Source organism: Ciconia boyciana, chromosome 4, assembly GCF_034638445.1.
Source record: "Ciconia boyciana chromosome 4, ASM3463844v1, whole genome shotgun sequence".
Lineage (NCBI taxonomy): Eukaryota > Metazoa > Chordata > Aves > Ciconiiformes > Ciconiidae > Ciconia > Ciconia boyciana.
Genome location: NC_132937.1, coordinates 28,930,536 through 28,944,663, shown reverse-complemented (window position 1 = coordinate 28,944,663; position 14,128 = coordinate 28,930,536). Strand labels below are relative to the sequence as shown.

General features: G+C 41.2%; 1 protein-coding gene across 1 annotated transcript in view; it reads right to left on the bottom strand.

Annotated features, from left to right (window-relative positions):
- Nucleotides 1-645: 645 nt before the first annotated feature.
- WDR70 (WD repeat domain 70) overlaps nt 646-14,128 on the bottom strand; it is a 161,688-nt gene continuing 148,205 nt past the window's right edge. Inside the window, 4 exon segments of the mRNA XM_072860900.1 lie at nt 646-812; nt 1,182-1,307; nt 4,147-4,226; nt 6,121-6,194. Coding sequence (XP_072717001.1) covers nt 646-812; nt 1,182-1,307; nt 4,147-4,226; nt 6,121-6,194 — 447 coding nt within the window.

Sequence of the window (14,128 nt, the reverse complement as noted above, 5' to 3'; positions counted from 1 at the left end):
GAAAGTTACCATCTGTGGGATTACCAAGATTATACTACCTTAATCTTGATGAGGCTCTAATTTATGTAAAAACAACTTAACACTTATTTCTTTATGTTGAATTTTTGGTAGGAGATTTTATCAGTGCAATTTTTAGTATTTCTATACCTGTAAGACCAAGTTAATTCAAGCAGATACTCGGGTCCTTATATAGCAAAAATTCAAATAAAACTTATGACATTAGAGAAATAATATAAAATTTGTTGTCATAACACCAATCTTGAAGGTTTAACCTAAGAATCAGTCAGAACTAGAGGTCATATTGGAAAACTTATCATCCCAGTCTGTCATTGGGCAGTACCTTATTAAAAGGTATTCTGCAATTTCAGACATTGATTTGGAGAAGATTCTAAATTCTAATCAACTTAGCTTTAGAATAATTTTCTAGCACTGACAGGTACATTTTAAAAATGGAAATGTCAAATTTCAACAATTTAACCTTCTGGAAACTCTTACCTTCATGAAAGAGTATGGCATATTTTTGGTTTACATATTCATGGCAGCAATCTAGAAAAGGCAAAGTATACCATTAAAAATGTGTGTCTTCTATTTTTACCAAACTCCCACTGGCCTCCAAAAATATTACTTGTATTTTTAATTGTTTCCTTACTTAGCATATGCCGGAGCAACCCAGTATGGATTCTCCTCTGCTTCCTTTGCGTGACGTAAAATAGCCTCTCGAGGGTTGCTATCATCTGTCTTATCCAGTGCAATATTCTTGACTATATATGATGACAAGGTATCTCTGTGAGTTCCAACACGGCCACCGTGACCTGTAGCAAAAAAAAGAAAAAGAAAAAGAGAGTATTTTAGAGAAAAATATTTAAGAAATAAACAGAGAAATATTGTATTGTGTCTGTAACAGTGATCTGATACAAAGAAGCTATTTAATACTATAGGAAGAGTCTAATTTAGAACTGCATTCACGTAAGTGTTTTATTGATTATATAACTTAAAGTCATTGCGATTATTAATTTATTCCAGGCAAGCACTCCAATCAAAGACCAACATCTTACAGTGCTGGACACTGCCCACACACATAGTAGAGTCACCACCCAAAAAAGTTTGAATGCAAATCCAAATGAGTGTAGAACCCAAGCACGACGGTGCCTTTGGCATATGACAGTCCGAAATGATTATGCCTAGATTAACTGGTCCTGCTACTGGAGGTTCAGGTTTGTGAGACTTCATGGGGTCCAGCCTATCCTTCTCCAGCTGTTTCCTGGTGCTTTGCTGTCGTGGTTCACAGAACATTGGAAGCACATCGGCTGAAGAGTCACAGTTTGGAGAAAAAGAAATGTTAGAAATTCCATTATCTTTTTAAGGTTTTAATTATGAGGGCAAAGACTGGGATTCTTCCATGCAATGGGAAAGGTGGCAGAAGCAAGCAGACTCCCAGTTCTTCTGTATCCAAGCAGTGGTTTACTGAGGTGTATTTTAGAGGGCTTCTTCCTGCTGAATTTTTCAAAGATGAAAGCAGTCAAATTTCCAGGGTTCCTTCAGGCAGGAGCCTTTCATCTGAAATAGTGTTTGCACAATTTATGCATATTTAATTTATTCCTCTGTCATTCAGTTCTCAGCATTAGCATTGTGACCAACGGGTTGCTCTTTTCTGAACTTTCCATTTTTCTACAGCTTTCTAATACTCTAAGACCATGACAAAACCATAGATGCATTATTGGATCTGAGACAGAGAGGGGAGGAACCCCCTCAATGATCCAAAAATATTATGTTTCTGCGTATGAAGTCATAACCATGTTTTCCTTAAATTATGAGATTAATCAAGGTTGGAATAATAGCCATAACTGAGACAATTTGGCTAAATTATCAGGATTTAAAAACTGCTATTTACTCATCAAACTGCTACAGTATCTTAAATCACAGTAATTTATCTATGTACTGTTTCGGTCTGCTCAGACAAGAGATACATTTGTCAGCAACAGAGAAACACCATGTTAAGGGACACAGTTTTCTTGTGGTGAGGTACAGCTCTCACATTCAGGTGTGCTGATTGCTGCTGTTTCCCGAAATGTGGGAAATTGTGTTGGGATCAAAAGACCCAACAAAGACAAAAACCAGCCAAACAAATATTAAATTTAGGGGCACCAGCTCTATATTGAAAAAAAAAAAAAAAAAATGGAAGGCAGCATCCAGGGACCTATCAGTTTGACTTTTCAAGCTTATTTCTGGAAGCCTGCTCAATTTATTAGACTGAGTGAAGTCACAGCCATGTGACACAGCAGTAGATCTTTGGGAATAAATGTTTAGGTTTTATTTTTGCAGATTTCATGAATTATGAAATGCCTGGGACAATTTGCTAGCAAGCACTAACCTTGATTTGTTTGCATAGAGCATCTGAGGTGACTAATGCACAGATCCAAGCTTTTGCCATTTGTGGAATCAAGGTTGCCCAAGGGAAAACCAAGCTGCGCATTCCTATGTTTTAAAAGTAACACCTAATGCCTCAAACAACATTCCTGCATTGTAAGTAGCCATTACAGGCAATCCTGAGATTAAAGAGCAGCTAGAAGTCTGAAGGAAAAAAAAAAAAAAGAAGAGAAGGAGAAGGAAAAAGGGGTTGGTTCACTTTGGAAAGGACTTCTGAGATCTTCAGTTCTTTCCAGTTCTACCTGTAAACTTAAAAGACAGACATATAACCTCTGAAAAGTTTCCAAAACAGGCAACAAACTTAATTTGCAAAGCAAATCCTTACAACATTTTTCTGCGCTGCTTTATATAGAAGTATCCTTATTTGGTTTCAAAATTATGTGGAAGAAACAGTTAAACAGCTAAAACTCAGCGATAAAATTCCAAAACTTTGCATAATTAGGACCTAAATCTTTGAATGGCATTTATCAATGTCATTGGATACACAAGTCCCATTGGATTGTAATGTCGTGGCTTAGCAGAAAGTTTAAAAAAAAAAAATCACAAAAGCTCTTTACAGTATAAACATTAAGGACAGTGCACACAAAGTATTTAGATAATAGACCATATGCTGATATAGCCAAGGCTGGAGGATGGAGTGAGATAAATATCCCTGATCTTTATGGCTGCTACTTTACCCACTGCTACCCAAAAACTGGAGCTGCACATCTACAGCAGTGAGAAGTAGGAGACAGCTGTGGCTGGAAAGTACCTGATATGGGAACCCAGAACCAAAGTGCCTTGACATGGGCCTGGTTACCAAGACTGCTCAGACTTTGTAATTCTAAATTTTCTTTTTGTTATGCTGCCAAACAACTACTTTGCTCTACAGAAGTGGATTTAGCTATTTCTAAGATCAAGAGTACTGGAAAACAGAGCTGAATCCAAATACTGTGGAATTGGAATAGGAAGAAGAGAAGCAGGATAGCACAACCATGTGACAGCTCTTAGTTCACATGAGGAAACATTACATAGGGCAACGCTAATGGGGAGGGCTAAAAATCTCTCAGTCAATATCCTTGTCCCCTTGTAAAATATGCCCTTGGGAAAAGGCAGATCACTAAGCATTTTATAGTAACAATGATAACTATTTCTTATGCATCAGTGAGCCTTAATATGAACATAAGGTCTTATACAAGTATAACCCTGAGGCTAAAGAGATACTTAAGCTATTTAAAACCCCATATAACTCTGGACAAGTTCTAAATCTTGAAAAATCACTTGGAATTTGTTCAAGAACTATCACTAACGTCCCATTGTTGATGTTCCCAAGTAGCAAAAAGCTTCCTAAACCCATCTATACTCGCCAATTTAGTTATGCAAACCTGAAGATTTAAGAAAGGAAAAAGAGAATCTTGGAGCTTAATTTTCTTTAAAAAAAAAAATACTTGTAAGAGGACAGCCCAACTTTTTAAAGGCAGTTGTCCTTTCAGGTGCATCAGAATCTAGAAACCAACCATTATTAATAACTACAGAGCATACAGAATATATACCTTTCTGGTTGTACAAGGCTATAAATAAACTTGTATAAAGCACTAACATCTCACACCAATGCTCAATACTTAATGAAAGACTGCAACTTTTTAGAGGGGAAAATATAAAGCTAAATGATCTGCAAATCATTTCAAACCTGAAAAAGAGCTAAGGATGCTGCTATAAAGATATGTTTAAATTCCTTACGTGTTATAATGTAATCCTGCATAAGAGTCTCTGCTTGTCTCTCTTTTCATTTTGTTTTGACCACAAGTAATTTTGCTCCCCTAGGAGGAAACACACAGCGGTTCAGTTGGTCTGTTTATATCAAACAGAAACCATTTTTTATTCAAGACAGTCTCAACAAAATTATATAGTACTTTAAATAGTCATCAATGTGTGTATCTTTGCCTGTCCATGCACATGTGAAGGAGGGTAGAGAGATTAGTGTTTCTGTTACAGAGCAGTTTATATGACATGCAGAAATAAGGGTGGAAGATTCATTTCGTAGTAGATTCATACTCGTAGTGTGCACGTTGAAAATGCTCCTCTCCAAACATGGGCAATGATTTGTTCCTAGTACTCTTCCTAAGCAGCAGAGGTGGCAGTTGTCTAACCAGAGATGTCTGTAACACTGCAGCGGGAAAGCCTGCATAAGCCCGGCTGCAGCAAGACTGATTTAAACTGGTGGTATTTTCCTCCTCATGATAAGTACCAGGAAACAAACTTGGCACAAAACTGAGCTAGGGCTCTTGTGTTCTGTGCCTAGGAGACTCAGGCTGCCCTATGGAGAGGGTTCCAAACAACGATGACCAACTCTCTTGTTCTCTAAACTGACAAAGACCAGAAAAATAAAACTTATTTCTCATAATCTTGTAAACCAGAGTTTATCTTCACATCCAAGTGTCCAGGTCACAGTAAGTATCCAGAAACTGTGAACTGTAACACAGTATGTTTTTGGATGCCAGTGAAACAAAGATGAGTGCATATAGGGGAAGAACATCTTATTCATACCACTCAGTATAGATTAAGTGTACATCTCCCCACTGCTGACAGGAAGGAAGCATGCCCCAGTTCTCCAGCCAATCCAGATGGTAAAAGCAAATTAATTGCAAAAGAAGTATTTATAGACTAGTTGTCTTTATTATAGGCTGACAAGTCACCTTCTGATGAATCACTACCACCTTTCCATTAGATGTATAGGCAAAATCCACACATGACAGGAGGGAGCGGGTGAGAAGACAAGCAGAAAGATGGGAACGTGCTCACTCTCAAATTGGGTCTTCCAGCATTACTTCACAGACACTGAAGTTTAAGCTAATGCTTCTAATGAAGATTTTTACTTCAGAAGAAAAAAAAGACACCAAAAAATATGACTAAATAAAACAAATATCCATTCAATAACACCATATCAACAGCCTTCAAGAGATCAGATGAAAGGTTGGTTATTCTTACTGCAGATTTCATGCAATTCAAAAATGAAAGTGTTTGTAAATTCAGGTAGAACAGCCAGCATACTGCATCATGAAAAGCCCAGAGGAAAATGCACTGCTTTTCAAAAACAAACTGGTTTTGTTTTTTTTTTCTTTCTACTGTAACTAAATAAGTAAAACTCTGCAAAATAAATGTTACTAAACCAATTTTTCTCATTTCTTAATATAATCATAGAATCACAGAATCAGGCTAAATTTGAGAAAAAACCATGTTCTTAATCATTAATCATGATTACATACCTCTGGCTTTTGACAGGATCATAGTACGTGTCGTGGTTTAACCCCAGCCGGCAACTAAGCACCACACAGCCACTCGCTCACTCCCCCCCGGTGGGATGGGGGAGAGAATCGGAAGGGTAAAAGTGAGAAAACTCGTGGGTTTTCTCCGAACATCCCCCCCTTCCTTCTTCTTCTCCAGCTTTATATACTGAGCATGACGTCATATGGTATGGAATAGCCCTTTGGTCAGTTTGGATCAACTATCTTGGCTGTGTCTACAGCCAAGAACAACTTCTGCACCTGGCAGAGCATGGGAAGCTGAAAAGTCCTTGACTAGTGCAAACATTACTTAGTGACAACTAAAACATCCCTGTGTTATCAACTCTGTTTCCAGCACAAATCCAAAACAGCCCCATACTAGCTACTATAAAGAAAATTAACTCTATCCCAGCCAAAACCAGCACAGTACGCTTTTGCCAAACCATTTCCTGTACCAACCATGATCTGGTTCAGCTTGAGATGCCAAAGGCAATGCACAACACTCTGAAATAGAGCAACATATTGATAGTTGGTCATTCATCTAGATCTTAGAATTAATATTCATATTGTCAAATAGCGGATCAAAGTCACACTGTAGTAGGAATGAGCTTGAATACGTGAATGAATATGTGAACACATGAATGAATAAAAGTTCCTCTCCAGAGCAGAATACAATGTAAAAGGAATGACAACACATGGATGTAGGCAGAGAAGGAAGTACAAATTGGTGGCAGCGTGATAACCAGTGGTTTCCATAGGCTAACTGCTCCAGGGTCTTTGTGGGCATGGAAATAATGGAAATAGAAAGTTAAAGGGGGATTTGAAGGAGAACAATGAGGTGCTTCAGATATAGCAATGCAAGCCTTCATGACTTTTGCATTTTTCTTTTTAATTCTTAATTCTTCCACACTGCTCTGCTCTTTATCTGTTTTCCCTTCTCACACTAAAGCTTTCTCACACAGCGCTGACCTTTCATTTGCTGACTGCAGAAATGTAAGAGTTGACTTTCACTCTTGGTTCTTTCTTCCCTAGAACGCTCAGAAGAACTTGGTATTTGAAGCCAATGTCTCACAGCTCTGTCACCCTTCTGGTCAGCAGAGAAACTCATTTTCAGACATTAAGAGTATTGTTCTTTTATACACACAGCATAGTTCTCCATGTGACTGATTGCTGTATTCAGTCTGATTCAGCAGGCCAGCACAGAAACTCTGTAAGACCCGAGCTTCTGACCCGAGAGAGCCAAAGAAGTGGGCACAATCTGCCACGAAGGACAACACACCTTAACACAAACACAAAACCTGTACGTGCATCTGACTAATTGGGGGGGGGAGGGCGGGGGACACACGTATCTACTTTTGGGAAATAGTAAATCTTTAAAAGGATACTGTCCAAGACTGAAGACAGGTCTTGACAGCATTTGTGTTACCTATGTAGTATCCAGAGCTGGCAGCATGCATCATCGTCTTAGTATTTCACTGAATAATGCTAATTTTTCTAGCCCTTTTCTTTTTCTCCAAGCTTACCACTTCTCCTTTCTCAAAAAACAGGAATAGACTCTTCTCAAAGTGAATTAATAATTCAATATTCAACCACTAACATCCATCTATCATTAAAGTATCTCTCTGTGTGAGTGTGTATATATTTTTTTTTACATAATACAGTGCATGAAATTCACAAAATAGGAACCACTAATGTCTTAACAAGAGAAATACAGCAAAGCTAAAATATAATTAGGGGTGCAAGTGAAATATAGCCCTATAACTTGGGAGATGAGAACCTTCTAATCTGGAAGAGAATGGTTATGTATCAGCTCTAGTGACTCCTGCATCACTTCCCATTTCATGTTCCATACTATTTCTGGTTTGGTTCAGATCCCTTTTTTCTGAATGTTATGAGGCATGTAACACACACACACACAAAAAACCCCAACAACAACAACAAAAAAACCTGAAGCCCAGTCAGCCATCATGAATCAGAACTTCATTTTACTACAAGATGATGGATGACTCTTCTGAGCTGTTTTTCTGCTTTGTGTTCTTATTTACAAGAAAAATTGAGATGCGTTTATATGAATCAACTGACCATTCTTTTCAAGGTTCCTCTGTAAAACATCCTCCTTCTACATAGTTATACATACAACATTGTACCTTCCCATTTACTTACAGGTACAAGTACACCTGGTTTATTCATTATGAGGCAACTAAAGGACAATCTTTTTACAGGTAACTCTGAAGTACAAAGTACAATTCTGATAATGCATTATGTCCATGATCCCTGCCACAAGTGACCAAAATAACCAATCCAGGGTTGCTAATAAGTTGTTTATTTAAATAAGAGATTCTTACATACTGTTATGTAATGCTCAAAATGCTACGGTAACTCTAAAACACACAAAGCTAATAACAAGTATTGAAGGTCAAAGGTGGGTGGCCTTTTCTTTTAGTAATATTTACTGCATGTGTTTAGCCAGCCTTTTTAAACTTTGTAGTTAATGTGGTTCTCCACTTTCTACTGTCAAGTAAATGTATTTTATAGCATGGTACTGGATACCAGCCAACAAAAACAAAGCCTGAGACAGCGTGGCTCAGCGCTGATGGGGATTGCTAAGTTTCTAACTTGTCAAACATGCACAACACACTTAAAACCACCATGGCACGTGCTCCAGAGCAGGAAAAAGAAACTGCCATTAAATGCAGCCCTATAAATCTTCTGAAAGCGCAAAATGTCTCCAGAATATAATTTGTTAAAAACTAAACAAATACAAGCTCTGAACATGCAAGTAATTTTATTAATCCACTGGTATATAAACCTACTTTATAAGAAATAATAAAAACCACTTATGCAGATTTTCAGATTATTTTAGAAACAAGCAATATTTTAAAAAGACCCAAATACTGCATTCCTGAACTAAATTCTAATAATTTTTCCCAATCCTAAAGAAGTAAAAATTCTAAGCAACTATACAACTATTCTAAATTCTAAACAACAAAGGGATCATTGTAGACTAGGTCTTAACATTGGGAGTAAGGGGGAAAGGCAAATCTTTATCATACAAAAATAATAAATTCTTAAAGAGCATTTATCCTTTGATGCCTCTAACTTTCCTACTGTTTACACTTAGAATAACTTAGGTAGACATCTTTTTCACTGGAAATGCTAAACATCAAATTCCAGCTCAAAGAAGGTCCTACATCCCACCCCTCCAGGCAAATACGTGTGTTAATAGCAGAAAAAAAAGAGTTTTCCTGGCTTGACCTATCTATGCACATAGGTAGATACCCACCTACTGATACTGAATTTTACACAATTACAGAATGGTTGCAGTTGGAAGAGACCTCTGGAGATCATACAATTCCACCGCCCTGCTCCAAGCTTCGTCAACTACTACAGGTAGCTCAGGACATTGTCCAGTTTGGTTTTAAGTATTTCCAGGGATGGAGACTCTACAGCCTCTCTGGGCAAGCTGTTTCAATGTATGACCACCCCCACCATAAAAAAACCCAAAAAACAAAAACCACAAAACACAAAAAAACAAATAAACAAAAACCAACCAACCAAACAAAACCCCCCAAGAGACAAAAAACACAATCCTCCCCAAAACAAACAAACAAACAACAAAAAAACCCAAAAGCAAACAAAAAACCACCAACCCCCAAACCATTTTCTTATGTTTAAGTGGAATTTCCTGTAATTTGTTTTGTGCCTATTGCCTCTTGTCCTGTCACTGGGCACCACTGAGCTTTGCTTTATCTGCTTCACCCTCCTGTCCCCCTTCAAGTATTTATACATAAGATCCTCCAGGAGCCTCCTCTTCTCAAGGCTGAGCAATCCCAGCTCTCTCAGCCCTTCCTTCTGTGTCCAAACCTTTAATCATCTTTGCAGTCCTTCACTGGACTCACTCTAATATGTTCATCTCTTTCTTGTACTGGGAGCTCAGAACTGGACCCAGCACTAGAGGGCTGTGTAGAGGGGAATAACGGCCTCCCTCGACCTGCTGGCAACACTCCTTTGCCTGATGCAAACGCCCATGGGCTTCTTGCTGCCACTTTCCATTTCTCTGAGATGGAAAGAGGATTTGCCTTCAATCCTAATTCCACATTCCACAATGACTTTTAAGAATAACTTGAGTGCACCCCTCAGCAAGTTTGCGGATGACGCCAAGCTGAGTGGTGTGGTTGATACTCTAGAGGGAAGGGATGCCATCCAGAGGGACCTGGACAGGCTAGAGAGGTGGGCCCGTGCAAACCTCACGAAGTTCAGCAAGGCCAAGTGCAAGGTCCTGCACCTGGGTCGGGGCAATCCCAAACGTGGATACAGGCTGGGCGCTGAGTGGATTGAGGGCAGCCCTGTGGAGAAAGACTTGGGGGTATTGGTAGAGGAAAAACTGAATATGACCCAGCAATGTGCGCTCACAGCCCAGAAAGCCAATCGCATCCTGGGCTGCATCAAAAGAAGCGTGGCCAGCGGGTCGAGGGAGGTGATTCTCCCCCTCTGCTCCACTCTCGTGAGACCCCACCTGGAGTACTGTGTTCAGCTCTGGGGCCCCCAGCACAAGAAAGACATGGACTTGCTCGAGTGGGTCCAGAGGAGGGCCACGAAGATGATCAGGGGGCTAGAGCACCTCCCCTATGAGGACAGGCTGAGAGAGTTGGGGTTGTTTAGCCTGGAGAAGAGAAGGCTCCGGGGAGACTTTATAGTGGCCTTCCAGTTACGAAAAATGTCTTCACTGAAAGGGTTGTCCAGCCTTGGAACAGGCTGCCCAGGGAAGTGGTTGAGTCACCATCCCTGGATGTATTTAAAAGACGTGTAGATGTGGCGCTTAGGGACATGGTGTAGTGGTGGACTTGGCAGTGTTAGGTTAACGGTTGGACTCGATGATCTTAAGGGTCTTTTCCAACCTAAATGTTTCTATATATTTATATATATGTAAATTTAATAAAATTACAGGAAGCATTTTGTAGAGAGTGATTTCCATACTGTCCACCTTTTTTTCCCACCTTTTTGGTATAGGAATGTATATGTATCTATTTCTACAATACGTTTTCTCACCATTGACACTTTTATTTTAATATAGGCTTACAGGAACTGAACTTAATTGAAACATTTTCTTTCTTTTTCTTTTTTTTTTTTTTTTTCTTTCTTTTTTAGTCACCGAATCAAATCTTTACAGTATAGCAGCACAGGAGATGTCATTCTCATCGTCTCTGGTAACTCTCAGGCAAAAGTTCTTGACAGAGATGGTTTCCCACTAATGGAATGCATAAAAGGAGACCAATACATTGTGGATATGACAAACACAAAGGTAAAGCAAGAAATGAACTGAATGCCAGAAGACTGACAATATAGCATATTTTTGCTCTTAATGAGAAATCTCATAAAGTTCAATAAGGAAGAGTGCAAAGCCCTGTCTCTGGGATGGGATAGTCCCATATATTGATACATGCTGGGAACTAACTGGCTTGCCAAGGACCACAGGTTACAGCGGATGCCAGGCTGAATGTGAGCTAATGGTGTGCTTGCAATACAAATGAGACAAACTGTAAACTGGGCTACATTAAGAAGCACATGACCAGCAGAACAGTGCTGCTTGTTTCATGTCTGAAATACTGTGACTAGTTTTGGGCCCTTCAGTTCAAGATGAACTGAAGAGAAAACAGTTTGGAGAAACTGGAACAGGTCCGGTAGAGGCCTTCCAAGGTACACAAGGGTCTCAGGCATATGTGCTATGAAGAGAGGTTGAGGGATCTGAGCTTTTTTAGTCAGTGGAGAGTAGAGTGCCTCGCTTGACCTGCTGTTTACAAACAGAGAAGGACTGGTGGGAGATGTGGTGGTTGGAGGCCGTCTTGGGCTTAGCGACCGTGACATGACAGAGTTCTCGATTCGTGGCGAAGTAAGGAGGGGGGTGAGCAAAACCACTACCATGGACTTCCGGAGGGCAGACTTTGACCTGTTCAGGGCACTGGTTGAGAGAGTCCCTTGGGAGACAGTCCTGAAGGGCAAAGGGGTCCAGGAAGGCTGGACATTCTTCAAGAAGGAAGTCTTAAAGGCGCAGGAGCAGGCTGTCCCCATGTGCCGTAAGACGAACCGGCGGGGAAGACGACCGGCCTGGCTGAACAGGGAGCTTTTGCTGGGACTCGGGAAAAAAAGGGGAGTTTACCACTTTTGGAAGAAGGGGCAGGCAACTCAAGAAGAGTACAGGGATCTCGTCAAGTCATGCAGAGAGAAAATTAGAAAGGCAAAAGCCCAGCTAGAACTCAATCTGGCCACTGTTGTAAGAGATAATAAAAAATGTTTTTACAAATACATTAACAACAAAAAGCGAGCCAAGGAGAATCTCTCTCCTTTATTGGATGCGGGGGGGAACATTGCCACCAAGGATGAGGAAAAGGCTGAGGTACTTAATGCCTTCTTTGCCTCAGTCTTTAATAGTCAGACCAGTTATCCCCAGGGTATTCAGCCCCCTGAGCTGGAAGACAGGGACGGAGAGCAGAATAAACCCCCCATAATCCAGGAGGAAGCAGTTAACGACCTGCTACGCCACCTGGACACTCACAAGTCTATGGGGCCGGATGGGATCCACCCGAGAGTACTGAGGGAGCTGGCGGAGGAGCTTGCCAAGCCACTCTCCATCATTTATCAGCAGTCCTGGTTAACAGGGGAGGTCCCAGACGACTGGAGGCTTGCCAATGTGACGCCCATCTACAAGAAGGGCCGGAAGGAGGATCCGGGGAACTACAGGCCGGTCAGCCCAACCTCGGTACTGGGGAAAATTATGCAGTGGTTCATCTTGAGTGTGCTCAACAGGCATGTGCAGGCCAACCAGGGGATCAAGCCCAGCCAGCATGGGTTCATGAAAGGCAGGTCCTGCTTGACCAACCTGATCTCCTTCTATGACCAGGTGACCCGCCTAGTGGATGAGGGAAAGGCTGTAGATGTTATCTACCTGGACTTCAGTAAAGCCTTTGACACCATTTCCCACAGCATTCTCCTAGAGAAGCTGGCGGCTCATGGCTTAGGCGGGTGTACTCTTCGCTGGGTCAAAAACTGGCTGGCTGGCCGAGCCCAGAGAGTTGTGGTGAGTGGAGTTAAATCCAGTTGGCGGCCGGTCACAAGCAGTGTTCCCCAGGGCTCTGTGTTGGGGCCAGTTCTGTTTAATATCTTTATCAATGATCTGGATGAGGGGATTGAGTGTGCCCTCAGTAAGTTTGCAGATGACACCAAATTGGGTGGGAGTGTTGATCTGCTTGAGGGGAGGAAGGCTCTGCAGAGGGACCTGGACAGGCTGGATCGATGGGCCAAGGTCAATTGTACGAGAGTCAACAAGGCCAAGTGCTGGGTCCTGCACTTGGGTCACAACAACCCCATGCAACGCTACAGGCTTGGGGAAGAGCGGCTGGAAAGCTGCCCGGCGGAAAAGGACCTGGGGATGCTGGCTGACAGCCGGCTGAACATGAGCCAGCAGTGTGCCCAGGTGGCCAAGAAAGCCAATGGCATCCTGGCTTGTATCAAAAAGAGTGTGGCCAGCAGGACTAGGGCAGTGATCGTGCCCCTGTACTCAGCACTGGTGAGGCCGCACCTTGAATTCTGTGTTCATTGTTGGGCTCCTCACTACAAGAGAGACATTGAGGGGCTGGAGCGTGTCCAGAGAAGGGCAACGAAGCTGGTGAAGGGTCTAGAGCACAAGTCTTATGAGGAGCGGCTGAGGGAACTGGGGTTGTTTAGCCTGGAGAAAAGGAGGCTGAGGGGAGACCTCATCACTGTCTACAACTAACTGAAAGGAGGTTGTAGAGAGGTGAGAGTCAGTCTCTTCTCCCAAGTAACAAGTGATAGGATGAGAGGAAATGGCCTCAAGTTGTGCCAGGGGAGGTTCAGATTGGATATTAGGAAAAATTTCTTCACCGAAGGGGTTGTCAAGCCTTATAACAGGCTGCCCAGGGAAGTGGTTGAGTCACCATCCCTGGAAGAGTTCAAAAAATGTGTAGACGTGTCACTTAGGGACATGGTTTAGTAGGCATGGAGGTGTTGGGTTGACAGTTGGACTAGATGATCTTAGAGGTCTTTTCCAACCTTAATGATTCTATGATTCTATGATTCTATGAAATAAGAAAGATAAAATGCAGAATGTATTGTCACATAAACATCTTCAACATTTAAAAAAAGATTTCTGTAATGGCCGGATGTTTTGGACAGCATATCTTTGGAGCATGAAGTCCTGGAAGCCTGTCATAAAAATCCTGAAAATAATTTTATCCGTGGAACTGATGTGGCCAGCTTTGTGACCATAAGATCTGAAAATACAGCACTTACAAAAGACAATTACTAGTAACATTTTAAAAGCTGTTTGGTACTTTTGCTGTTGCAAAAGTATTAAGTTCTTCAAATGAAATCAATCTGAAAAGCCTTTGGCAATGTCTGTTGCATATACAAACACAGTAGCC